The following is a 26,306-nucleotide window of genomic DNA, read 5'->3' as shown; positions in this document are numbered from 1 at the left end:
CAGTACTGATGAGCAGGCTGTTACAGTAGTCCAGTACTGATGAGCAGGCTGTTACAGTAGTTGATACTGATGAGTAGGCTGTTACAGTAGTTGATACTGATGAGCAGGCTGTTACAGTAGTTGATACTGATGAGCAGGCTGTTACAGTAGTCCAGTACTGATGAGCAGGCTGTTACAGTAGTTGATACTGATGAGCAGGCTGTTACAGTAGTAGATACTGATGAGCAGGCTGTTACAGTAGTCCAGTACTGATGAGCAGGCTGTTACAGTAGTCCAGTACTGATGAGCAGGCTGTTACAGTAGTTGATACTGATGAGCAGGCTGTTACAGTAGTTGATACTGATGAACAGGCTGTTACAGTAGTCCAGTACTGATGAGCAGGCTGTTACAGTAGTCCAGTACTGATGAGCAGGCTGTTACAGTAGTTGATACTGATGAGCAGGCTGTTACAGTAGTTGATACTGATGAACAGGCTGTTACAGTAGTCCAGTACTGATGAGCAGGCTGTTACAGTAGTCCAGTACTGATGAACAGGCTGTTACAGTAGTTGATACTGATGAGCAGGCTGTTACAGTAGTGGATACTGATGAGCAGGCTGTTACAGTAGTTGATACTGATGAGCAGGCTGTTACAGTAGTCCAGTACTGATGAGCAGGCTGTTACAGTAGTCCAGTACTGATGAGCAGGCTGTTACAGTAGTTGATACTGATGAGCAGGCTGTTACAGTAGTTGATACTGATGAGCAGGCTGTTACAGTAGTCCAGCACTGATGAGCAGGCTGTTACAGTAGTCCAGCACTGATGAGCAGGCTGTTACAGTAGTCCAGTACTGATGAGCAGGCTGTTACAGTAGTAGATACTGATGAGCAGGCTGTTACAGTAGTCCAGTACTGATGAGTAGGCTGTTACAGTAGTTGATACTGATGAGCAGGCTGTTACAGTAGTTGATACTGATGAGCAGGCTGTTACAGTAGTCCAGCACTGATGAGCAGGCTGTTACAGTAGTCCAGCACTGATGAGCAGGCTGTTACAGTAGTCCAGTACTGATGAGCAGGCTGTTACAGTAGTCCAGTACTGATGAGCAGGCTGTTACAGTAGTTGATACTGATGAGCAGGCTGTTACAGTAGTTGATACTGATGAGCAGGCTGTTACAGTAGTGGATACTGATGAGCAGGCTGTTACAGTAGTGGATACTGATGAGCAGGCTGTTACAGTAGTTGATACTGATGAGCAGGCTGTTACAGTAGTCCAGTACTGATGAGCAGGCTGTTACAGTAGTAGATACTGATGAGCAGGCTGTTACAGTAGTCCAGTACTGATGAGCAGGCTGTTACAGTAGTCCAGTACTGATGAGCAGGCTGTTACAGTAGTCCAGTACTGATGATCAGGCTGTTACAGTAGTAGATACTGATGAGCAGGCTGTTACAGTAGTAGATACTGATGAGCAGGCTGTTACAGTAGTCCAGTACTGATGAGCAGGCTGTTACAGTAGTCCAGTACTGATGAGCAGGCTGTTACAGTAGTTGATACTGATGAGCAGGCTGTTACAGTAGTCCAGTACTGATGAGCAGGCTGTTACAGTAGTCCAGTAATGATGAGCAGGCTGTTACAGTAGTTGATACTGATGAGCAGGCTGTTACAGTAGTTGATACTGATGAGCAGGCTGTTACAGTAGTTGATACTGATGAGCAGGCTGTTACAGTAGTCCAGTACTGATGAGTAGGCTGTTACAGTAGTTGATACTGATGAGCAGGCTGTTACAGTAGTTGATACTGATGAGCAGGCTGTTACAGTAGTCCAGCACTGATGAGCAGGCTGTTACAGTAGTCCAGCACTGATGAGCAGGCTGTTACAGTAGTCCAGTACTGATGAGCAGGCTGTTACAGTAGTCCAGTACTGATGAGCAGGCTGTTACAGTAGTTGATACTGATGAGCAGGCTGTTACAGTAGTTGATACTGATGAGCAGGCTGTTACAGTAGTGGATACTGATGAGCAGGCTGTTACAGTAGTGGATACTGATGAGCAGGCTGTTACAGTAGTTGATACTGATGAGCAGGCTGTTACAGTAGTCCAGTACTGATGAGCAGGCTGTTACAGTAGTAGATACTGATGAGCAGGCTGTTACAGTAGTCCAGTACTGATGAGCAGGCTGTTACAGTAGTCCAGTACTGATGAGCAGGCTGTTACAGTAGTCCAGTACTGATGAGCAGGCTGTTACAGTAGTAGATACTGATGAGCAGGCTGTTACAGTAGTAGATACTGATGAGCAGGCTGTTACAGTAGTCCAGTACTGATGAGCAGGCTGTTACAGTAGTCCAGTACTGATGAGCAGGCTGTTACAGTAGTCCAGTACTGATGAGCAGGCTGTTACAGTAGTCCAGTACTGATGAGCAGGCTGTTACAGTAGTTGATACTGATGAGCAGGCTGTTACAGTAGTCCAGTACTGATGAGCAGGCTGTTACAGTAGTCCAGTAATGATGAGCAGGCTGTTACAGTAGTTGATACTGATGAGCAGGCTGTTACAGTAGTTGATACTGATGAGCAGGCTGTTACAGTAGTCCAGTACTGATGAGCAGGCTGTTACAGTAGTCCAGTACTGATGAGCAGGCTGTTACAGTAGTCGATACTGATGAGCAGGCTGTTACAGTAGTCCAGTACTGATGAGCAGGCTGTTACAGTAGTCCAGTACTGATGAGCAGGCTGTTACAGTAGTTGATACTGATGAGCAGGCTGTTACAGTAGTCCAGTACTGATGAGCAGGCTGTTACAGTAGTCCAGTACTGATGAGCAGGCTGTTACAGTAGTAGATACTGATGAGCAGGCTGTTACAGTAGTAGATACTGATGAGCAGGCTGTTACAGTAGTCCAGTACTGATGAGCAGGCTGTTACAGTAGTCCAGTACTGATGAGCAGGCTGTTACAGTAGTCCAGTACTGATGAGCAGGCTGTTACAGTAGTTGATACTGATGAGCAGGCTGTTACAGTAGTCCAGTACTGATGAGCAGGCTGTTACAGTAGTCCAGTACTGATGAGCAGGCTGTTACAGTAGTCGATACTGATGATACTGATGAGCAGGCTGTTACAGTAGTCCAGTACTGATGAGCAGGCTGTTACAGTAGTCCAGTACTGATGAGCAGGCTGTTACAGTAGTCGATACTGATGAGCAGGCTGTTACAGTAGTCCAGTACTGATGAGCAGGCTGTTACAGTAGTCCAGTACTGATGAGCAGGCTGTTACAGTAGTTGATACTGATGAGCAGGCTGTTACAGTAGTTGATACTGATGAGCAGGCTGTTACAGTAGTCCAGTACAGATGAGCAGGCTGTTACAGTAGTCCAGTACTGATGAGCAGGCTGTTACAGTAGTCCAGTACTGATGAGCAGGCTGTTACAGTAGTCCAGTACTGATGAGCAGGCTGTTACAGTAGTTGATACTGATGAGCAGGCTGTTACAGTAGTCCAGTACCGATGAGCAGGCTGTTACAGTAGTCCAGTACTGATGAGCAGGCTGTTACAGTAGTTGATACTGATGAGCAGGCTGTTACAGTAGTCCAGTACTGATGAGCAGGCTGTTACAGTAGTCCAGTACTGATGAGCAGGCTGTTACAGTAGTCCAGTACTGATGAGCAGGCTGTTACAGTAGTTGATACTGATGAACAGGCTGTTACAGTAGTTGATACTGATGAGCAGGCTGTTACAGTAGTTGATACTGATGAGCAGGCCGTTACAGTAGTTGATACTGATGAACAGGCTGTTACAGTAGTTGATACTGATGAGCAGGCTGTTACAGTAGTTGATACTGATGAACAGGCTGTTACAGTAGTTGATACTGATGAGCAGGCTGTTACAGTAGTTGATACTGATGAGCAGGCCGTTACAGTAGTTGATACTGATGAACAGGCTGTTACAGTAGTTGATACTGATGAGCAGGCTGTTACAGTAGTTGATACTGATGAGCAGGCTGTTACAGTAGTTGATACTGATGAGCAGGCTGTTACAGTAGTAGATACTGATGAGCAGGCTGTTACAGTAGTCCAGTACTGATGAGTAGGCTGTTACAGTAGTTGATACTGATAAGCAGGCTGTTACAGTAGTTGATACTGATGAGCAGGCTGTTACAGTAGTCCAGTACTGATGAGCAGGCTGTTACAGTAGTCCAGTACTGATGAGCAGGCTGTTACAGTAGTCCAGTACTGATGAGCAGGCTGTTACAGTAGTCCAGCACTGATGAGCAGGCTGTTACAGTAGTCCAGCACTGATGAGCAGGCTGTTACAGTAGTCCAGTACTGATGAGCAGGCTGTTACAGTAGTCCAGTACTGATGAGCAGGCTGTTACAGTAGTTGATACTGATGAGCAGGCTGTTACAGTAGTTGATACTGATGAGCAGGCTGTTACAGTAGTGGATACTGATGAGCAGGCTGTTACAGTAGTGGATACTGATGAGCAGGCTGTTACAGTAGTCCAGTACTGATGAGCAGGCTGTTACAGTAGTCCAGTACTGATGAGCAGGCTGTTACAGTAGTCCAGTACTGATGAGCAGGCTGTTACAGTAGTCGATACTGATGAGCAGGCTGTTACAGTAGTCCAGTACTGATGAGCAGGCTGTTACAGTAGTCCAGTACTGATGAGCAGGCTGTTACAGTAGTTGATACTGATGAGCAGGCTGTTACAGTAGTCCAGTACTGATGAGCAGGCTGTTACAGTAGTAGATACTGATGAGCAGGCTGTTACAGTAGTCCAGTACTGATGAGCAGGCTGTTACAGTAGTCCAGTACTGATGAGCAGGCTGTTACAGTAGTCCAGTACTGATGAGCAGGCTGTTACAGTAGTAGATACTGATGAGCAGGCTGTTACAGTAGTAGATACTGATGAGCAGGCTGTTACAGTAGTCCAGTACTGATGAGCAGGCTGTTACAGTAGTCCAGTACTGATGAGCAGGCTGTTACAGTAGTCCAGTACTGATGAGCAGGCTGTTACAGTAGTTGATACTGATGAGCAGGCTGTTACAGTAGTCCAGTACTGATGAGCAGGCTGTTACAGTAGTCCAGTAATGATGAGCAGGCTGTTACAGTAGTTGATACTGATGAGCAGGCTGTTACAGTAGTTGATACTGATGAGCAGGCTGTTACAGTAGTTGATACTGATGAGCAGGCTGTTACAGTAGTCCAGTACTGATGAGTAGGCTGTTACAGTAGTTGATACTGATGAGCAGGCTGTTACAGTAGTTGATACTGATGAGCAGGCTGTTACAGTAGTCCAGCACTGATGAGCAGGCTGTTACAGTAGTCCAGTACTGATGAGCAGGCTGTTACAGTAGTCCAGTACTGATGAGCAGGCTGTTACAGTAGTTGATACTGATGAGCAGGCTGTTACAGTAGTTGATACTGATGAGCAGGCTGTTACAGTAGTGGATACTGATGAGCAGGCTGTTACAGTAGTGGATACTGATGAGCAGGCTGTTACAGTAGTTGATACTGATGAGCAGGCTGTTACAGTAGTCCAGTACTGATGAGCAGGCTGTTACAGTAGTAGATACTGATGAGCAGGCTGTTACAGTAGTCCAGTACTGATGAGCAGGCTGTTACAGTAGTCCAGTACTGATGAGCAGGCTGTTACAGTAGTCCAGTACTGATGAGCAGGCTGTTACAGTAGTAGATACTGATGAGCAGGCTGTTACAGTAGTAGATACTGATGAGCAGGCTGTTACAGTAGTCCAGTACTGATGAGCAGGCTGTTACAGTAGTCCAGTACTGATGAGCAGGCTGTTACAGTAGTCCAGTACTGATGAGCAGGCTGTTACAGTAGTTGATACTGATGAGCAGGCTGTTACAGTAGTCCAGTACTGATGAGCAGGCTGTTACAGTAGTCCAGTAATGATGAGCAGGCTGTTACAGTAGTTGATACTGATGAGCAGGCTGTTACAGTAGTTGATACTGATGAGCAGGCTGTTACAGTAGTCCAGTACTGATGAGCAGGCTGTTACAGTAGTCCAGTACTGATGAGCAGGCTGTTACAGTAGTCGATACTGATGAGCAGGCTGTTACAGTAGTCCAGTACTGATGAGCAGGCTGTTACAGTAGTCCAGTACTGATGAGCAGGCTGTTACAGTAGTTGATACTGATGAGCAGGCTGTTACAGTAGTCCAGTACTGATGAGCAGGCTGTTACAGTAGTTGATACTGATGAGCAGGCTGTTACAGTAGTCCAGTACTGATGAGCAGGCTGTTACAGTAGTAGATACTGATGAGCAGGCTGTTACAGTAGTAGATACTGATGAGCAGGCTGTTACAGTAGTCCAGTACTGATGAGCAGGCTGTTACAGTAGTCCAGTACTGATGAGCAGGCTGTTACAGTAGTCCAGTACTGATGAGCAGGCTGTTACAGTAGTTGATACTGATGAGCAGGCTGTTACAGTAGTCCAGTACTGATGAGCAGGCTGTTACAGTAGTCCAGTAATGATGAGCAGGCTGTTACAGTAGTTGATACTGATGAGCAGGCTGTTACAGTAGTTGATACTGATGAGCAGGCTGTTACAGTAGTCCAGTACTGATGAGCAGGCTGTTACAGTAGTCCAGTACTGATGAGCAGGCTGTTACAGTAGTCGATACTGATGAGCAGGCTGTTACAGTAGTGCAGTACTGATGAGCAGGCTGTTACAGTAGTCCAGTACTGATGAGCAGGCTGTTACAGTAGTCCAGTACTGATGAGCAGGCTGTTACAGTAGTCCAGTACTGATGAGCAGGCTGTTACAGTAGTTGATACTGATGAGCAGGCTGTTACAGTAGTTGATACTGATGAGCAGGCTGTTACAGTAGTCCAGTACAGATGAGCAGGCTGTTACAGTAGTCCAGTACTGATGAGCAGGCTGTTACAGTAGTCCAGTACTGATGAGCAGGCTGTTACAGTAGTCCAGTACTGATGAGCAGGCTGTTACAGTAGTTGATACTGATGAGCAGGCTGTTACAGTAGTCCAGTACCGATGAGCAGGCTGTTACAGTAGTTGATACTGATGAGCAGGCTGTTACAGTAGTCCAGTACTGATGAGCAGGCTGTTACAGTAGTCCAGTACTGATGAGCAGGCTGTTACAGTAGTCCAGTACTGATGAGCAGGCTGTTACAGTAGTCCAGTACTGATGAGCAGGCTGTTACAGTAGTTGATACTGATGAGCAGGCTGTTACAGTAGTTGATACTGATGAGCAGGCTGTTACAGTAGTCCAGTACAGATGAGCAGGCTGTTACAGTAGTCCAGTACTGATGAGCAGGCTGTTACAGTAGTCCAGTACTGATGAGCAGGCTGTTACAGTAGTTGATACTGATGAGCAGGCTGTTACAGTAGTTGATACTGATGAGCAGGCTGTTACAGTAGTGGATACTGATGAGCAGGCTGTTACAGTAGTGGATACTGATGAGCAGGCTGTTACAGTAGTTGATACTGATGAGCAGGCTGTTACAGTAGTCCAGTACTGATGAGCAGGCTGTTACAGTAGTAGATACTGATGAGCAGGCTGTTACAGTAGTCCAGTACTGATGAGCAGGCTGTTACAGTAGTCCAGTACTGATGAGCAGGCTGTTACAGTAGTCCAGTACTGATGAGCAGGCTGTTACAGTAGTAGATACTGATGAGCAGGCTGTTACAGTAGTAGATACTGATGAGCAGGCTGTTACAGTAGTCCAGTACTGATGAGCAGGCTGTTACAGTAGTCCAGTACTGATGAGCAGGCTGTTACAGTAGTCCAGTACTGATGAGCAGGCTGTTACAGTAGTTGATACTGATGAGCAGGCTGTTACAGTAGTCCAGTACTGATGAGCAGGCTGTTACAGTAGTCCAGTAATGATGAGCAGGCTGTTACAGTAGTTGATACTGATGAGCAGGCTGTTACAGTAGTTGATACTGATGAGCAGGCTGTTACAGTAGTCCAGTACTGATGAGCAGGCTGTTACAGTAGTCCAGTACTGATGAGCAGGCTGTTACAGTAGTCGATACTGATGAGCAGGCTGTTACAGTAGTCCAGTACTGATGAGCAGGCTGTTACAGTAGTCCAGTACTGATGAGCAGGCTGTTACAGTAGTTGATACTGATGAGCAGGCTGTTACAGTAGTCCAGTACTGATGAGCAGGCTGTTACAGTAGTTGATACTGATGAGCAGGCTGTTACAGTAGTCCAGTACTGATGAGCAGGCTGTTACAGTAGTAGATACTGATGAGCAGGCTGTTACAGTAGTAGATACTGATGAGCAGGCTGTTACAGTAGTCCAGTACTGATGAGCAGGCTGTTACAGTAGTCCAGTACTGATGAGCAGGCTGTTACAGTAGTCCAGTACTGATGAGCAGGCTGTTACAGTAGTCCAGTACTGATGAGCAGGCTGTTACAGTAGTTGATACTGATGAGCAGGCTGTTACAGTAGTCCAGTACTGATGAGCAGGCTGTTACAGTAGTCCAGTAATGATGAGCAGGCTGTTACAGTAGTTGATACTGATGAGCAGGCTGTTACAGTAGTTGATACTGATGAGCAGGCTGTTACAGTAGTCCAGTACTGATGAGCAGGCTGTTACAGTAGTCCAGTACTGATGAGCAGGCTGTTACAGTAGTCGATACTGATGAGCAGGCTGTTACAGTAGTGCAGTACTGATGAGCAGGCTGTTACAGTAGTCCAGTACTGATGAGCAGGCTGTTACAGTAGTCCAGTACTGATGAGCAGGCTGTTACAGTAGTCCAGTACTGATGAGCAGGCTGTTACAGTAGTTGATACTGATGAGCAGGCTGTTACAGTAGTTGATACTGATGAGCAGGCTGTTACAGTAGTCCAGTACAGATGAGCAGGCTGTTACAGTAGTCCAGTACTGATGAGCAGGCTGTTACAGTAGTCCAGTACTGATGAGCAGGCTGTTACAGTAGTCCAGTACTGATGAGCAGGCTGTTACAGTAGTTGATACTGATGAGCAGGCTGTTACAGTAGTCCAGTACCGATGAGCAGGCTGTTACAGTAGTTGATACTGATGAGCAGGCTGTTACAGTAGTCCAGTACTGATGAGCAGGCTGTTACAGTAGTCCAGTACTGATGAGCAGGCTGTTACAGTAGTCCAGTACTGATGAGCAGGCTGTTACAGTAGTTGATACTGATGAACAGGCTGTTACAGTAGTTGATACTGATGAGCAGGCTGTTACAGTAGTTGATACTGATGAGCAGGCCGTTACAGTAGTTGATACTGATGAGCAGGCCGTTACAGTAGTTGATACTGATGAACAGGCTGTTACAGTAGTTGATACTGATGAGCAGGCTGTTACAGTAGTTGATACTGATGAGCAGGCTGTTACAGTAGTTGATACTGATGAGCAGGCCGTTACAGTAGTTGATACTGATGAACAGGCTGTTACAGTAGTTGATACTGATGAGCAGGCTGTTACAGTAGTTGATACTGATGAGCAGGCTGTTACAGTAGTTGATACTGATGAGCAGGCTGTTACAGTAGTCCAGTACTGATGAGCAGGCTGTTACAGTAGTCCAATACTGATGAGCAGGCTGTTACAGTAGTCCAGTACTGATGAGCAGGCTGTTACAGTAGTCCAGTACTGATGAGCAGGCTGTTACAGTAGTCCAGTACTGATGAGCAGGCTGTTACAGTAGTCCAGTACTGATGAGCAGGCTGTTACAGTAGTCCAGTACTGATGAGCAGGCTGTTACAGTAGTCGATACTGATGAGCAGGCTGTTACAGTAGTCCAGTACTGATGAGCAGGCTGTTACAGTAGTCCAGTACTGATGAGCAGGCTGTTACAGTAGTTGATACTGATGAGCAGGCTGTTACAGTAGTCCAGTACTGATGAGCAGGCTGTTACAGTAGTCCAGTACTGATGAGCAGGCTGTTACAGTAGTTGATACTGATGAGCAGGCTGTTACAGTAGTTGATACTGATGAGCAGGCTGTTACAGTAGTCCAGTACCGATGAGCAGGCTGTTACAGTAGTCCAGTACTGATGAGCAGGCTGTTACAGTAGTTGATACTGATGAGCAGGCTGTTACAGTAGTCCAGTACTGATGAGCAGGCTGTTACAGTAGTCCAGTACTGATGAGCAGGCTGTTACAGTAGTCCAGTACTGATGAGCAGGCTGTTACAGTAGTTGATACTGATGAACAGGCTGTTACAGTAGTTGATACTGATGAGCAGGCTGTTACAGTAGTTGATACTGATGAGCAGGCTGTTACAGTAGTTGATACTGATGAGCAGGCTGTTACAGTAGTTGATACTGATGAGCAGGCCGTTACAGTAGTTGATACTGATGAACAGGCTGTTACAGTAGTTGATACTGATGAGCAGGCTGTTACAGTAGTTGATACTGATGAGCAGGCTGTTACAGTAGTTGATACTGATGAGCAGGCTGTTACAGTAGTCCAGTACTGATGAGCAGGCTGTTACAGTAGTCCAGTACTGATGAGCAGGCTGTTACAGTAGTCCAGTACTGATGAGCAGGCTGTTACAGTAGTCCAGTACTGATGAGCAGGCTGTTACAGTATTCCAGTACTGATGAGCAGGCTGTTACAGTAGTTGATACTGATGAGCAGGCTGTTACAGTAGTCCAGTACTGATGAGCAGGCTGTTACAGTAGTCCAGTACTGATGAGCAGGCTGTTACAGTAGTAGATACTGATGAGCAGGCTGTTACAGTAGTCCTGGTTATTTCCCAGCATGCACCAGGGGCTGACCGGTTCTGGTCTCGGTTGCAGGTGATTGAGAAGAACCCGGGCGGCTGGTGGTACGTGCAGATCGGGGAGCAGGAGGGCTGGGCTCCCTGCAGCTACATCGACAAGCGCAAGAAGCCCAGCCTGAACCGGCGCAGCAGCACGCTGACCCGGCCCAAGGTCCCGCCCCCAGACCCGCCCGTCAAGAAGCCCGACCCGGAGGAGGCCCGGACCCAGCCCTCCAACCCGGCGCCGCCCAAGACCTCCGCGGAGCCGCCGGCGGGCCGGACGCCCTACGAGGAGCCCGAGTACGACGTCCCGGCGGTGGGAGCCGAGCTCGAGTCCGACGACGACGACAACAACAAGTACCGTGGCTCCCCGCCCTCCAGCAAGGCCCCGCCCCCTTCCAGCAAGGCCCCGCCCCCTTCCAGCAAGGCCCCGCCCCCCGTCTGCAAGGCCTCGCCCGTCTTCGCCCGTCGCAGGACCTCGTTCCGTCGTTCGGTGGAGGAAATCGGGAAGGAGGAGTGCATCTACGAGAACGACGGCAGCTTCCGGGACAGAACGGCTAAGGCTAAGGTGAGTTACGGTTTTTGTAATATTTAACTTTAAATAAATTTAAAAAAAATACATTTTATTTTGGATGCTTGTTGCTAGGCAACGGTTTATCGTACAAACATCATTACAACATTGAAAAACCTGGGACGCGTTGTACTACAACATATTTTTGTTTCCTCATGTTAGCTATTACGGTTTTTGAGATATTCATCTATGCTCATTTTGATGCGAAAAATGTGATATTTCCTGGTTTTCATTAATGGGCGTGGCCTAACGGCTCAACAGCGCCCCCTAGAAAACTTTGTGCCTCAAGCCCCACAATACGGTTTGACGTACATGCACGAAAATCGGTACACACCTGTATCATGTCACAACTTAAAGAAAAGTCTCTTGGAGCCATGGCCCAAACCCAACAGGAAGTCGGACATTTTGAATTAATCGTGTAATTTTGGCGCAATTTATGATATTTCTTCAGCCGTTAATTCAGCCCGAACCGTAACGTGCACCCAGGTGTGTTATACATCAAAATGTGCGTCTCCATCCTGCGACTACACGCATTACTTTTCTCAGTCAAAAGTGTTACCGTGGCGACGCTAGACGCCAAAAAGCCCCCACCTTCATCTGATTGGTCCATATTTGATAGTTCCTACTTTCTGCTATAACTTTTGAATGGTTTGACATAAAGACTCATCGTGGAGTCATCGGACTCAGTTTTGAGTCCTTGACCTTCATTGGTGAAAATTGCACGCGCGAAGGCCCGTTCATCCGTTCATCGCTGCTTGCAGCTTTAATTTATGTTATAATTGTGTCCTGCCGCTTTTAATGTTGATGTAAAGCACTTTGTGTTACCTTGTGTTGAATTGTGCTACACTAATAAACTTTCCTTGCCTTGCTTTAAGGGTTCCAGTGCCCCCGGGTCGCCCCGCACCTACCAGTCCTCCACCGTCCCGCGGAGACCGTCCGGGTCGTCCCCGCTTCCCGACAGCCGGCCCATGACAAAAACAAAGGTGAAAACAAAAAAACTTCCAATAAACATAATAAAAAAACTAAAAACAAACAAACAAAAAAACAAAAAACTAAACTACAACAAAGTTATAAAATAACAGAAAACAGCTGTGGTCAAACACGGATAGTGTTGTGATCGAACCTGAATCTGTTGATCGAGCTGGAAAAGTTAAAGGAAAACAGAAAACTCAGAATTCAGTTTGGCCTCAGCCCGAGCTAGTACTAGTAATACTAGCACTACAACCACAACGATAGTATACTATGACCTGTACTACGGTACTACAGTACTCCAGTGCTACAGTACTCCAGTACTCCAGTACTCCTCCCAAACTCTACAATCATGGAATTGATTAACTGGTCTCTCAGCACAATCAGAAGTCAGGGGGTAAGGGAGCCCTCCTGCCCCGATGGGACGTTTTTTACTGGATACACAATGGATTCCTGGAAACATTGGAAACCGTTGTGTTTGGTGATTCTGTCTGTCGAGGACGTTGAAGATGCTTCATAATTGGATTTATGATAGCAGGATTTCTCCTGATCGGAGGAGGGGGATTCCTGGTCTACCGACAAACGCGTAAGTCGTCGACAGCTGTTCTGGCTCTTTCAGAGCTGCCGGACGTGGCTGAAGGATCAAGCAAGGTGATCAACACTCAGACTTTAACGCTGGGGGAGCAAAGCCGTAAGCTGGATGTGATTCTTGAACAGAATCTCAGGCTGGCGGCGTCTTTGAGCTCATTGACAAGATGGATAAGACCTTGGAGAAGTTGGAAGCTCGGCTTGGAGTTGCCTTTGATGAACCAGAGACTGAACACAGACATAAAATTACTGAGTCTGTCTGTTTTCAATATAATTGTTGATTCTATAATCTGACCTTGACAGGGCGGTTTGGCCGATCGTTCTGGTCACAATCTCCCTGGTGGAATGTAAACAAGGTGACTCTGCCCCCACTAGCCCTCCCCTCTCAGGAACACCTGTGGACCTGTTTCAGAACTGACCGAGCCGTCTGATAACATCAAGGACATTGGCTGAGAGCAGCTCTGAGAGAAGTTCACGGACTTACCGCTACACACACTTACTGATAAACACCTCCCTCAACTCAACACCTTCCTCGGCCCCCCCTCTTATCAGCCCCCCCAACAGTCTCCGGGTTTCGAGCGCCAGACAGCGATCACTTGGATGTACTGTGCCCCCCCCGACACACCCACATGCAAGTCCTGTAATGATGGTGTTGCTTTGTGTGCCGAGGTGTTTTTGCACCTTGACACTGTGTATTATATTCAGTGTGAAGATGCCCTTTAATTGACTAATGAACATTGTTTTTTGATCCGTTTCTCTTTGGTTTACCCTGAAAACATGACTTTGTGTTTCAAGACCGTGACCCCGGAGACGACCCGGCGGAGCCAGACCCTGGGCCGGTCCCACCACTCCTCCTCGGACCGGAACCCGGACCGGAACCTGGACCAGACCCTGGGCCGGTCCCACCACTCCTCCTCGGACAGGAACCCGGACCGGAACCGGGACGACGTGGAGCGGCGGCTCGGCCAGAGCCCGTCGGCCCGGCCCAAGCCGTCCGTGCGGCCCAAGCCCCTCCTGACCCAGTCGGAACCGCAGAGCCCGGAGCGGACGGACGTGGGCGGGTCGCTGCGGCGGCAGCTCCGGCCCGGTACCGGCCAGTACCGCCGCGGCCTGAAGCCGACCCGACTGCCCGGCGGGGACGAGTCCGAGACCGGGTCGGCGGCCTCGTCCTCGGAGGACTCGTCCTCCGTCTACTCCAAGGGGAGCCGCGGGGACTCGGACCCGGAGCCGGTCCCGGCCCTGTACCGGTCCCAGGACTCGTCCCGGAGCTCCTCGGACCCGGAGCCGGTCCCGGTCCTGTACCGGTCCCTGGACGTCTACCAGAAGGTGCAGGACTCGGAGCTCAGCTTCCCGGCCGGGGCGGAGCTGGAGGTTCTGGAGAAGCAGGAGAGCGGCTGGTGGTTCGTCCGCTGGGGCAACGAGGAGGGCTGGGCTCCCAGCTACTACCTGGAACCGGCCCGCGGGCCAGCGCCGGCCCGAGGGCCGCCGCCGGCCGACGCCGCGGCGGAGCCGGAGACGGAGCCGGCGCGCCAGGGGAACAACGGCGGCGGCGGCGGGAACAAGTCCAGCACCGGCAGCCTGGACAAGAACCAGCAGCAGGTTCTGGCGCTGAACAACATCAACATGGTACGGGATCATCAGCAGAGGGGTGGGAGGAGCAGGATCTGTGTTTGTAACGATCTTTTATTTAAAACGAAAGGTATTATAAATAATAAGATCATTACAAACACTATACAGATCCTACTACTGCCATACGTTACCTACTGGGTGGAAGTGTGGGGGAATAAATCAATAATGGGGCAGCAGTAATGATAAAACAGTTATTAACATTAATATTAATCAGGTGGTAGAGCGGGTCGTCCCGATCGAGTGAGTTCCACTAATAACCTGAATTTTTATTTGTAACTCGAGCTCACGGCCAAACCGTAAAAAAGAGACAAATAATTTTTGGTCAGAATGTAGACATAGGTGTTGGGATTCATAAAATGTGACTTTGACAGGCGGGGTATGCACAAAATTTAAACGGGGGAGGGATAGAGCAGCGCCAATACCTGTCTCAGTCCCCATTGACTGTAATGTAATCAAAAGTTTTCTTTAAAAGAATCTCACTCTGTCTTCGCACTGAGCTTACTCACTCATTTTAAGGAATATCTGAATAAAATTAAGATGGTCAGAATCTGCCGGGTTCTGTGTCTCTCACGACGTTTTCGTTTTTCTGCTACGAGCTACAGTTTTCTCACAAATCAGAGTGATTTGAGACCTCGTCTGAAGCCAAAATCTGGGTTTTTCTCACAGCCAAACCGGAAGGTTCTGAAGTCGAGGTTCTTGTTGCCGGGGCAACCAGAGCTCAGAACTGGTCACATGACTCAGTCACTAAAGACTTCATATACTTTAACCTGAAAGCTGGAGACGCCTAAAAGAATTCTGGGAAATCTGAGGCGGTCATTAAATACCCCCCCCCCCACACACACACACACACACACACAGACACACAAATAACATCAGTAAATGCTATAACTTTTGAATGGTTTGACATAGAGAGTCGTGTTTGGTGTCATCGGACTTAGTTTTGAGTCCTTCACCTTTATTGCTGAAAAATGCCGCAATGTACACAAATGGGCAGCCCCCAGTGGCACTCTGCAAATTTCTGCGAGGAATTTGTTTAGTTATTATTACTATTATTATTGTTTTTTGTAGGCTCATGATACTTCATTTGTTCTTTTTGTATATTCTATTATGTTAAAATGTGGGAAAGATAATCTTTTTGCTTCAAGTCCAGAGCTTTTCGGTCAAAATAATCACCATGTTGACCAAAGAAAAACCTGTAAATGTTTGTTGTCTTGCTTGATTGACCGAAATAAAGATGAACTAACTAAGTAACTGTCTCCCAGGGTTCGACCCGCCTGAGGAGGGATTCCCCGCCGATCCCGTCCAAGCCGCCCGGCGGCTTCTCCAAGCCGTCGGCGTCGTCGCTGGTCAACGGCAGCGTGCGCATGAGGAACGGCGTGCGGCAGGTGGCCGTCCGGCCGCAGTCCGTGTTCGTGACGACAACCCAGACCAAGGACCAGGCCGGCGCCGCCTACCTGACCGGGTCGCTGCGCCGCAACGAGTCCCTGGGCCGCAGCGGCGGCGGCGGCGGCTACTACGGCTCCGGCTCGGCCACGCTGGGCGTCCGCCGCAACGCCTCCTTCAGCACCGTCCGCCCCCACGTGGTGGTGGAGAGCCAGGCCCGGCCGGCGGTGGTGCCGGGGCGGCCCGGCATGGCCTTCAGCACCGGCAACGTCAACCAGGAGGAGTTCCTGAGCAGAACCGGCGGCGGCGCCGGCCAGCGCAACGGCGTGCCGGTGTCGGCCGTGCGGCCCAAGCCCATCGAGAAGATCCACAACAACCTGAGCCTCGGCGGCCGGGACGTGTTCGTGTCCATCGCCGATTACCGCGGCGACGAGGAGACCATGGGCTTCAGCGAGGGGACCCGGCTGGAGGTTCTGGAGCGGAACCCCAACGGCTGGTGGTACTGCCAGGCCCAGGACAGTCTCCGCAAGGGCTGGGTGCCCTCCAACTACCTGGAGCGCCGGAAGTAGGCCCGGCCAGGAAGTAGGCCCGGCCGGGACCTAGGCCAGGAGGTAGGCCCGGCCAGGACGTAGGCCCGGCCAGGAAGTAGGCCTGGCCAGGACGTAGGCCCGGCCAGGAAGTAGGCCCGGCAGACGTAGGCCCGGCCAGGAAGTAGGCCCGGCCAGGTCGTAGGCCCGGCCTGGACGTAGGCCCGGCCAGGACGTAGGCCCGGCCAGGACGTAGGCCCGGCCAGGTCGTAGGCCCGGCCTGGACGTAGGCCCGGCCAGGACGTAGGCCCGGCCAGGTCGTAGGCCCGGCCAGGAAGTAGGCCCGGCCAGGACCTAGGCCCGGCCAGGAAGTAGGCCCGGCCAGACGTAGGCCCGGCCAGGACGTAGGCCCGGCCAGGACCTAGGCCCGGCCAGGACGTAGGCCCTGCCGCATTCTGTAATAAACGTCCAAAATGTAATAACTTTGTCATTTCATTTTGTACTAAACTGCCGAATTTTGAGAAGATTATTATATACCGGCACAGTACCCCAAGTGAGCACCGCGGCCAGTGGCGCGGATCTCAAACCTGTTGACTGTGTTGGGGGGGGCTGATAAGAGGGGGGGCCGAGGAAGGCGTTGAGTTGAGGGAGGTGTGTTTATCAGTAAGTGTGTGTAGCGATGAGTCCGTGAACTTCGCCCAGAGCTGCTCTCAGCCAATGTCCTTGATGTTATCAGACGGCTCGGTCAGTTCTGATCCAGGTCCACAGATGTTCCTGAGAGGGGAGGGCTAGTGGGGGCAGAGTCACCTTGTTTACATTCCACCAGGGAGATTGTGACCAGAGCGATCGGCCAAAACCGCCCTGTCAAGGCCAGATTATAGAATCAACAATTATATTGCGAAAACAGGCAGCCTCAGTAATTTTCCGTCTGCCTTCAGTCTCTGGTTCATCAATGGCGACTCCAATCCTGCTATCATAAATCCAATTATGAAGCATCTTCAACGTCCTCGACAGACAGAATCACCAAACACAAAGGTTTCCAGTATTTGTAGGAATCCATTGTGTATCCAGCAAAAAACATCTCATCGGGGCAGGAGGGCTCCCTTACCCCCTGACTTCTGGTTGTGCTGAGAGACCAGTTAATCAATTCCATGATTGTAGAGTTTGGGAGGAGTGAAAAGGAGAGACTTTGAAGACGAGACAGGATAAAAGCAGCAGCAGATAGGGAGGGAGAGGAGCAGAGAAGTGTCCGCCTTCGCCGAGAGCCGGAAGAAGAATGTAGAAGAATGTTTTGTTGTTTTTTATGCAATTTCCCTCAGAGCTATGTAGCCCAATAAATCTATGTATAAAACTCCAAATATAACTTTAGTTTGTAATTATATAGGCCAATAACAAACAAATGAACTATGCTTTAGAATTGTTATTACATAATGCACCATGTTATTACATTATCTAGAGAATAAAAAAGTTGCAAGTGCATTTTATAATAATCTTCTCAAAATGGAAAAACTTATTACATAATGCAGCAAAATGTATTACAAAATGCGTTGGGGCAGTTTATTACAAAATGCACCGTTATTACAGAATGCGGCTCAACTCGCCCCAACAAACTTCACCCCGACCAGGACCTTCGCTTTTACTAACTTGTACATAAATAAAACAAAAACAGTGTTTGGAATTTTAAATATCTTGACAGGAAGTGATGTAGGACATGGATTTGGTCGCCTTGAGAACCTTGAGAGTCCCGGACAGGAAGTGACCCGGCTGCTCCCGCCCCGGCTGCCCCCGCCCCGGCCACCCCCGCCCCGGCTGCCCCCGCCCCGGCCGCCCCCGCCCCGGCTGCTCCCGCCCCGGCTACCCCCGCCCCGGCTGCTCCCGCCCCGGCTGCCCCCGCCCCGGCCCCGGCTGCCCCCGCCCCGGCTGCTCCCGCCCCGGCTGCTCCCGCCCCGGCTGCCCCCGCCCCGGCTGCCCCCACCCCGGCTGCCCCCGCCCCGGCTGCTCCTGCCCCGGCCCCGGCTGCCCCCGCCCCGGCTGCCCCCGCCCCGGCTGCCCCCGCCCCGGCTGCTCCCGCCCCAGCTGCTCCCGCCCCGGCTGCTCCCGCCCCGGCTGCTCCCGCCCCGGCTGCTCCCACCCCGGCGGCTCCCGCCCCGGCTGCCCCCGCCCCGGCTGCTCCCGCCCATCACCGACCACGATGGCTCATAAAGTGCCTTTAGGGTTCGAAGAATCACCTGGGGGCGTTTAGACGGAAACGTACCAAATCTTTGGAGTGCCATAGTCCTGCGAACACCTCCGAGGTTCTGGGGTCACGACCTCCGAGGTTCTGGGGTCGCGACCTTGGACGGTCCGATGGAACCGACCGACGGAACCGACCGATGGAACCGACCGACGGAACCGACCGATGGAACCGACCGACGGAAGAACAGACCAGAGTTACGGGTCGTCGAGCTTTATTTGGTTTCTGAGCTCACGGTTCCTCAGAAATATTTCTGCTTTTTTGTGACGTCTTGTTCCGACCGCAGCCTGAAACCAGAACCGTGACGTCTCAAATACGTACAGACCTCCTGGTACAGACCTGGTCCACTTCCTCTAGCAACCGGGTCCATTTCCAAACAAGGCAAGATAAGGCAAAGTGAAACGAGGCAAGACAATGCAAGGCAAGTTTAGGCAAAACAAGGTAAGAAAGTGACTGTCACTTTAGTGATAGCCATCGCTATAGTGCTAGCCATCGCTATAGCGCTAGCCATCGCTATAACGCTAGCCATCGCTATAGTGCTAGCCATCGCTATAGTGCTAGCCATCGCTATAGCACTAACCATCGCTATAGTGCTAGCCATTGCTATAGCGCTAGCCATCGCTTTAGCACTATTTGTGGCTTTAGCGATAGCCGTCGGTGTAGATGTAGCTTTACTTTCACCTCCAGGAACCACAGATCTGATGTAGCTTTGTTTACGTACGGAGGGAGGTTAAAGGTTAAAGGTTAAACAGCTGCTGGTGACGTCATTAAATATATACATATATATAAATTGGTTTCAAGCTCAAATGTGATCAAAATAAAGAAAAACTTAAGTTCATTGACAGGTTTATTTATTTTATTATTTATGGTACAAGTGAATTTGTCAGTGAAAAGAAAGACTTGGAACGATCTAAACTAACAAAAAAAAAGGTTTTGCTATCAGTTCCTGGAATAACGTGATTTAACGTTGTTTTTTTGTTTAGTTTAGACGTAAAGAACTGAACAGTTTTGGGGTCAGAGTCGTCCTGAGGGATCGGTTCTCTGGTTTCAGGAGCGCCGGTCCGATTCTAGCTGATATAAGATCAATAAATGGAACTAATCTAAACAAATCCGAGCTAATCTAAGCTAAACAGAGCTAATCTAAGCTAATGTGCACGACTGGCGCCGTCTGATTCTGCTGAAACGTTTCCTGAGGAACGGTGAGCTCCGGCTCGACGCCCAACACGAACTCTTTATCATGTTTCTGCTGGACGGCATCATCGTGTCACAGTTATGTACTTTAAGGACCGGCTGACGGCAGTTATCTACTTTAACTAAAGCTTATCTGTTTGTTTGTATGTTTGTTCTGTGAGACACAACGACAATAACGAGGAAGGAGTTTCTTCTGCTCGGTGAATTACTGCACTTTAAACGCTGTTTTATGGTGCATTCATGTAAAGATGCAGTAAACACTCAGCAAATTATTTATTAAAAACGTTTATTCCTCATTATTAATGGTTTTTGTTCAAAAGAAATGAGTGTTATTCTTGTTTTCTGACTAAAACTGCGCTTTGCTGCTTTGCTGCCCTCCGGTGGCGGTTCAGAGGTACTGCAGCTGTTTTATTTTTTATTTTTTTTTCCTTTGTTCTCCTTCGTTTTATTTTATTTTTTACTAGTTTTCTTGGTTTCTCTGTTTTTCCCAAATTGATTCTCATCTTAAATCAATGACCTGGTTTTGTTTTTCACTTTAGTTCGGCTAAAACTCTTTTTGTTTTGTATTATTCTGGCAACTTTAGCAAATCACTTCTTTCGTATTTATTGTTCTTTAATGCCGGATTGAAACGTATTTATTAACACTATGGGCCAAATCCACAAAAGGATTGCGCAGCTTTTGCGGCCGCTAAACCGGTGCAAATGAGACAAAAAGAGAGCGTCTAATTCACAAAGCACCCGCAAAGGGAGAATTGCACCACAAACTGCGCTGCCAAGCAAATAGTGTCATGGTGCGCCTGTGCCATTTGCATGCATGTAAATTAGGTAATATTCATACATTCGGCGCAAAATTGCCCCCTTTCTATGCAAATAAGCCTCATTGCAAAAACCGTCTAATTCACAAAGCCCAGCGCAAAAATAGTGGAGCAAATACCGTCTTTTGGAAGCGTGTATTAACTGCTGCAAACTCACTCCTCACTCGCCCTCTGTCTCTGTTTCTCTCTCTCTTCAATATCATTCAAGCCTGTGTGATACTGAATGATATTAAGGGTGAAATCTACAGTCAGACATGACTGTACACAGTCAGATCAAGTGGGGTTGTGGACTTATCTCGGATTTAAAAATAAAAATAACAGGACGGAGCTCAGGATTCATCCATACAGTAGGGGCTGCTTTATTACAAACAATTCCACCATATAAACATATAAATCTAGAATGTGTGTGTTTAACAGCTGACCTGTAGGTGTGTGTAGCAAAACACAGAACATGAATTACCGTCAGATCCTGATCTGGGGCCTCATCTATAAAGCTTGCTTGCGAAACAAAAAGGGCCAGAAAGATGCAGCGACGCGAACTGTACGGTGCGCGGGCCGCGTTACCTACGCCGTACGCTCTGCGTCGATTTAACGCGGAACCATAAATCATCCTTGAACAGCACTGAGGGAGGAGGGGGAGCGGGGCTCCCGTCCCGTCTACGCACAGTGTCTTGATGATTTACAGGCTGAGCCTACCATTAGTTCTTAAACTGTAAAAAAAAAAAAACTGGGGGGGGGGGGGGGCGACAAAAGCATGAGTTTGAAAAGTGGGGGGGCATGTCCCCCCTGTTCCCAGTGGAAATTGCGCCCTTGCACCTCATGGCGTTTTATTTTCACTCGCTTTATTTTTTATTTCTGCAGTTTCCATTATGGACCAATCTGTGTGCTGAAATATGGAGAACACTGGAAACAGCTCCGCTCACTTACTCAGACAAGGGAAAATCGCACTCAGCTGCAAAACTTTATGGGCGTGTTTGCGCCGGCATATCATTAGAGCAAAATCTTTTGTGAATAGGACCTTGAAGCGGGGCAAATTGCGAGCGCAAATGTGGCGCAATTCACAGCGCTTGCGGGCGCAATCTGTTCTTTGTGGATTTGGCCCTATGTCTTTTATGTTTTTGACAATCAGGACTCCATGTTCTAATCCAAATATCAGTTATTGGACAAAGTTGATGCTAAATTGTGCACCTTCATAAAAAATCCTGAAAAATACAGTAGTGTAAAAGTTTGTTCCCTTTTTACGATGGTTTTAGTTCGTAAAATAAAAATCATCAGTTGATCCGGTTAAAACACAAACAACCTGATGAAGAATATGAGAAATAAGAGAAAATAAATCTGAGGACAAGACTAAGTACCCCAGTTATCAATGACCTGGTGATCAGTTGATCCGCACTGATCAGTCGGGGATTCTCAGTATCGTCCGACTGAAATGTTTACGGTTTTAGATGTTTTTTATTGATAATGTTGAAAGAGGGAACTAACTTTTACACCGAATCAGTTTCCTGGACTTTAAACTGACGAAGGCGTTACGGAACATGCTAGCTTTAGCACTTTAGCACTAGCCGTTGCTTTAGTGCTGTCGCTTTAGCGCTAACCGTTACTTTAGCGCTAGACGTAGCTTTAGTCTTGTCGCTTTAGCACTAGCTGTTGCTTTAGCACTAGCCATCGCTATAGCGTTACCCATCGCTTTAGTGCTAACTGTGGCTTTAGCGCTAGCCGGCGCTAGTTCCAGCTCAGCAAGGAAACCACTCGTCATCAATTCCTCTTTATTTCCTTCTGTTATGATTGTTCTGTTGGATCAGATTCTTAAAACGAACCGGAAAAACCGACAAAACGGAATCAAACGAACCCTCGGTGGAGGAAGAGAGAGAGAGAAACGACATCACGAGCTTTTAACGTCATTTCAAAAGGAAGTGGAGTCTGGTGGAGGAGCGGCCCGGTCCTGGACGGTTCTGGACGGTCCTGGACGGTTCTATACACTTCTGGACGGTCCTGGACTTGGAAGGTTCTGGAAGGACCTGGAGAATCACTGGACCAGAACTGTTCTGCTCGTGAAACTGGTCCAGGAATAAAACTCTGCAGTCGCTTCACGTCCTCGCTGGGACGGGACGGGCCGATTGGACGTGGTTGGACCTGGACCAGGACCAGGCATCGTCGGGGGTGACGGGGGCGGGGCCTGGTACCTGAGTGGGCGGGGCTTGTCTTCATCATTGTGCCAAAAACAGAAAAGACAGATAAAGAAGAAACGTGGCAATCCTAGTCGCTAGCTGTCACTTCAGAGCTAGCCGTCGCTATAGTGCTAGCCGTCGCCTAAGTGCTAGCCATCGCTATAGCGCTAGCTGTCGCTTTAGCACAAGCCGTCGCTATAGCAAAAGCCGTTGCTTTAGTGCTAGCTGTTGCTATAGTGCTAGCCATCGCTATAGCACTAGCTGTCGCTTTAGCGCTAACCGTTGCTTTAGTGCTAGCTGTCGTTTCAGCGCTAGCTGTCGTTTCAGCGCTAGCTTTCATTTCAGCACTAGCCGTCGCTTTAGTGCTAGCTAACCAGACCGGACCAGGTGCTACGGTTTCAGCTGTTTCCTCGTTTGAACCGACAGCTGATTGGTTTTAAGAAGACTCTTCTTCAGTGGTGAATGTAGGCCCCGCCCCCCGTCCAGGCCCCTCCCCCTCATAAGGCCCCGCCCCGTCCAGGCCCCGCCCCCTGTCACTCTGACGAGTATCTTTTGTATCTTGTCATGTTTACATGTCGCCGTGGCAACAACAGAATAAATGTATCTGTTTTACCGCATGACTCCGCCCCTTCCTCTGACTCCGCCCCTTCCTGTGACTCCGCCTCTTCCTGTGACACGAGCAGCTCCCTGATTGGTGGAGAGGATGGACTGCTACTAGGAAGTACTGAATTAAAGGTATTATCCCTGATTTTGGAGAGCTAGCAAGATTTGAAAGAGGCACCTCCTCTAAGCCCCGCCCATTCGGTCCGAATGAAACGGATTGGTCCAGGACCAGGCTGTCCCATGCGCGCACTCGCTTCCAGCCCCCCCGTGTCCACTTCCCACGGGTCCTCCTGGGCTCACAGTGTCCCAGTGTAACCCCCCCCCTCCCCTCTGCCACGGACGCAGTATGCAGTTATTTATTATGTAGTTATTTCCAGAGCAGCTCGGTCCCGCTGTGTGTGAGAGCGGGGAGCAGAGCCGTTAGTCCGGGCTGCTGCTGCAGGACTCTCCGCCAAGCAGCAGCTCCTGCAGCAGCAGCAGCCCGCGGGGACACGTGAAGAGCCGCAGCAGCTCCGGCTCGGAAGCTGTATGGGGGTCCGTGGGGGTGGAGGCGTCTCCATCCCGGCGAGAGCGGAGAGCGCTGGTGCGGCTGGCGGAGCGCTGCGGTGCCGTGCAGGCTCTGTTGCCACAGCTACGGCGTAGGCTACGGCGTAGGCTACGGCGTAGGCTACGGCGTAGGCTACGGCGTAGGCTACGGCGTAGGCTACGGCGTAGCCTACGGCGTAGGCTACGGCGTAGCCTACGGCGTAGGCTATGGCGTAGCCGTGGCTCTAGAGCCTGCAGCGCACCGCAGCGCTCCGCCAGCCGCACCGGCGCCGGGATGGAGATGCCGGTGGGCAGGATGCACGTTTGGGTGGACACAGCCTCCCCCTAAAACCGGCCTCGCTTACAGGTGAATGAGACATGGGGTAGTTTTGTCCAAAATGTCCTGGAAAACTCGACTCCTGCAAATGCGCGTTCCCCAAAGTTTGTGGGGGCGTGGCTTTGGACGGAGCGCTGACGGGAGGGGGAGGAGGGGGCGGGGCTTAGAGGAGGGGGCGGGGCTTAGAGGAGGGGGCGGGGCTTAGAGGAGGTGCCACTTTCAAATCTTGCTAGCTCTCCAAAATCAGGGATAATACCTTTAAGTACTGCTACTAGGAAGTACTGCTACTAGGAAGTATTGCTACTAGGAAGAGACGGAAGTGAAGTGTCAGGTGAAGACATGAGACTTTTGGGGGGGGGGGGGGGGGGGCGACAAAAGCATGAGTTTGAAAAGTGGGGGGGCATGTCCCCCCTGTTCCCAGTGGAAATTGCGCCCTTGCACCTCACGGCGTTTTATTTTCACTCGCTTTATTTTTTATTTCTGCAGTTTTCATTATGGACCAATCTGTGTGCTGAAATATGGAGAACACTGGAAACAGCTCTGCTCACTTACTCAGACAAGGGAAAATCGCACTCAGCTGCAGAACTTTATGGGCGTGTTTGCGCCGGCATATCATTAGAGCAAAATCTTTTGTGAATAGGACCTTAAAGCGGGGCAAATTGCGAGCGCAAATGTGGCGCAATTCACAGCGCTTGCGGGCGCAATCTATTCTTTGTGGATTTGGCCCTATGTCTTTTATGTTTTTGACAATCAGGACTCCATGTTCTAATCCAAATATAGGTTATTGGACAAAGTTGATGCTAAATTGTGCACCTTCATAAAAAATCCTGAAAAATACAGTAGTGTAAAAGTTTGTTCCCTTTTTACGATGGTTTTAGTTCGTAAAATAAAAATCATCAGTTGATCCGGTTAAAACACAAACAACCTGATGAAGAATATGAGAAATAAGAGAAAATAAATCTGAGGACAAGACTAAGTACCCAAGTTATCAATGACCTGGTGATCAGTTGATCAGCATTGATCAGTCGGGGATTCTCAGTATCGTCCGACTGAAATGTTTACGGTTTTAGATGTTTTTTATTGATAATGTTGAAAGAGGGAACTAACTTTTACTATAGCTCGTTTCGAATGAAACGGATTGGTCCAGGACCAGGCTGTCCCATGCGCGCACTCGCTTCCAGCCCCCCCCCCGTGTCCACTTCCCACGGGTCCTCCTGGGCTCACAGTGTCCCAGTGTAACCCCCCCCCTCCCCTCTGCCACGGACGCAGTATGTAGTTATTTATTATGTAGTTATTTCCAGAGCAGCTCGGTCCCGCTGTGTGTGAGAGCGGGGAGCAGAGCCGTTAGTCCGGGCTGCTGCTGCAGGACTCTCCGCCAAGCAGCAGCTCCTGCAGCAGCAGCCCGCGGGGACACGTGAAGAGCCGCAGCAGCTCCGGCTCGGAAGCTGTATGGGGGTCCGTGGGGGTGGAGGCGTCTCCATCCCGGCGAGAGCGGAGAGCGCCGGTGCGGCTGGCGGAGCGCTGCGGTGCCGTGCAGGCTCTGTTGCCACAGCTACGGCGTAGGCTACGGCGTAGGCTACGGCGTAGGCTACGGCGTAGGCTACGGCGTAGGCTACGGCGTAGCCTACGGCGTAGGCTATGGCGTAGCCGTGGCTCTAGAGCCTGCAGCGCACCGCAGCGCTCCGCCAGCCGCACCGGCGCCGGGATGGAGATGCCGGTGGGCAGGATGCACGTTTGGGTGGACACAGCCTCCCCCTAAAACCGGCCTCGCTTACAGGTGAATGAGACATGGGGTAGTTTTGTCCAAAATGTCCTGGAAAACTCGACTCCTGCAAATGCGCGTTCCCCAAAGTTTGTGGGGGCGTGGCTTTGGACGGAGCGCTGACGGGAGGGGGAGGAGGGGGCGGGGCTTAGAGGAGGGGGCGGGGCTTAGAGGAGGGGGCGGGGCTTAGAGGAGGTGCCACTTTCAAATCTTGCTAGCTCTCCAAAATCAGGGATAATACCTTTAAGTACTGCTACTAGGAAGTATTGCGACTAGGAAGTATTGCTACTAGGAAGAGACGGAAGTGAAGTGTCAGGTGAA

General features: G+C 49.7%; 1 protein-coding gene across 7 annotated transcripts in view; it reads left to right on the top strand.

Annotated features, from left to right (window-relative positions):
* Positions 1–16,547, top strand: part of LOC133445824 (SH3 and PX domain-containing protein 2A-like) — an 89,997-nt gene extending 73,450 nt beyond the window's left edge. For 5 of the 7 annotated variants that reach the window (XM_061723788.1, XM_061723519.1, XM_061723695.1 and 2 more), the window contains 4 exons: positions 10,722–11,252; positions 12,131–12,238; positions 13,608–14,438; positions 15,704–16,422. In XM_061723788.1, coding sequence (XP_061579772.1) covers positions 10,722–11,252; positions 12,131–12,238; positions 13,608–14,438; positions 15,704–16,393 — 2,160 coding nt within the window. In that variant the 3' untranslated portion in view covers positions 16,394–16,422. Of the gene's footprint in view, positions 1–10,721; positions 11,253–12,130; positions 12,239–13,607; positions 14,439–15,703; positions 16,423–16,522 lie in introns of those variants that run through there. The other 2 variants (XM_061723427.1, XM_061723604.1) reach the window with 2 other exon arrangements.
* The last annotated feature ends 9,759 nt before the right edge of the window (positions 16,548–26,306 follow it).

The sequence above is a fragment of the Cololabis saira genome, chromosome 1 (assembly GCF_033807715.1).
Source record: "Cololabis saira isolate AMF1-May2022 chromosome 1, fColSai1.1, whole genome shotgun sequence".
Lineage (NCBI taxonomy): Eukaryota > Metazoa > Chordata > Actinopteri > Beloniformes > Belonidae > Cololabis > Cololabis saira.
The sequence above is the reverse complement of the archived record's forward strand: the minus strand, read 5'-3'. Positions and strand labels throughout refer to the sequence as shown.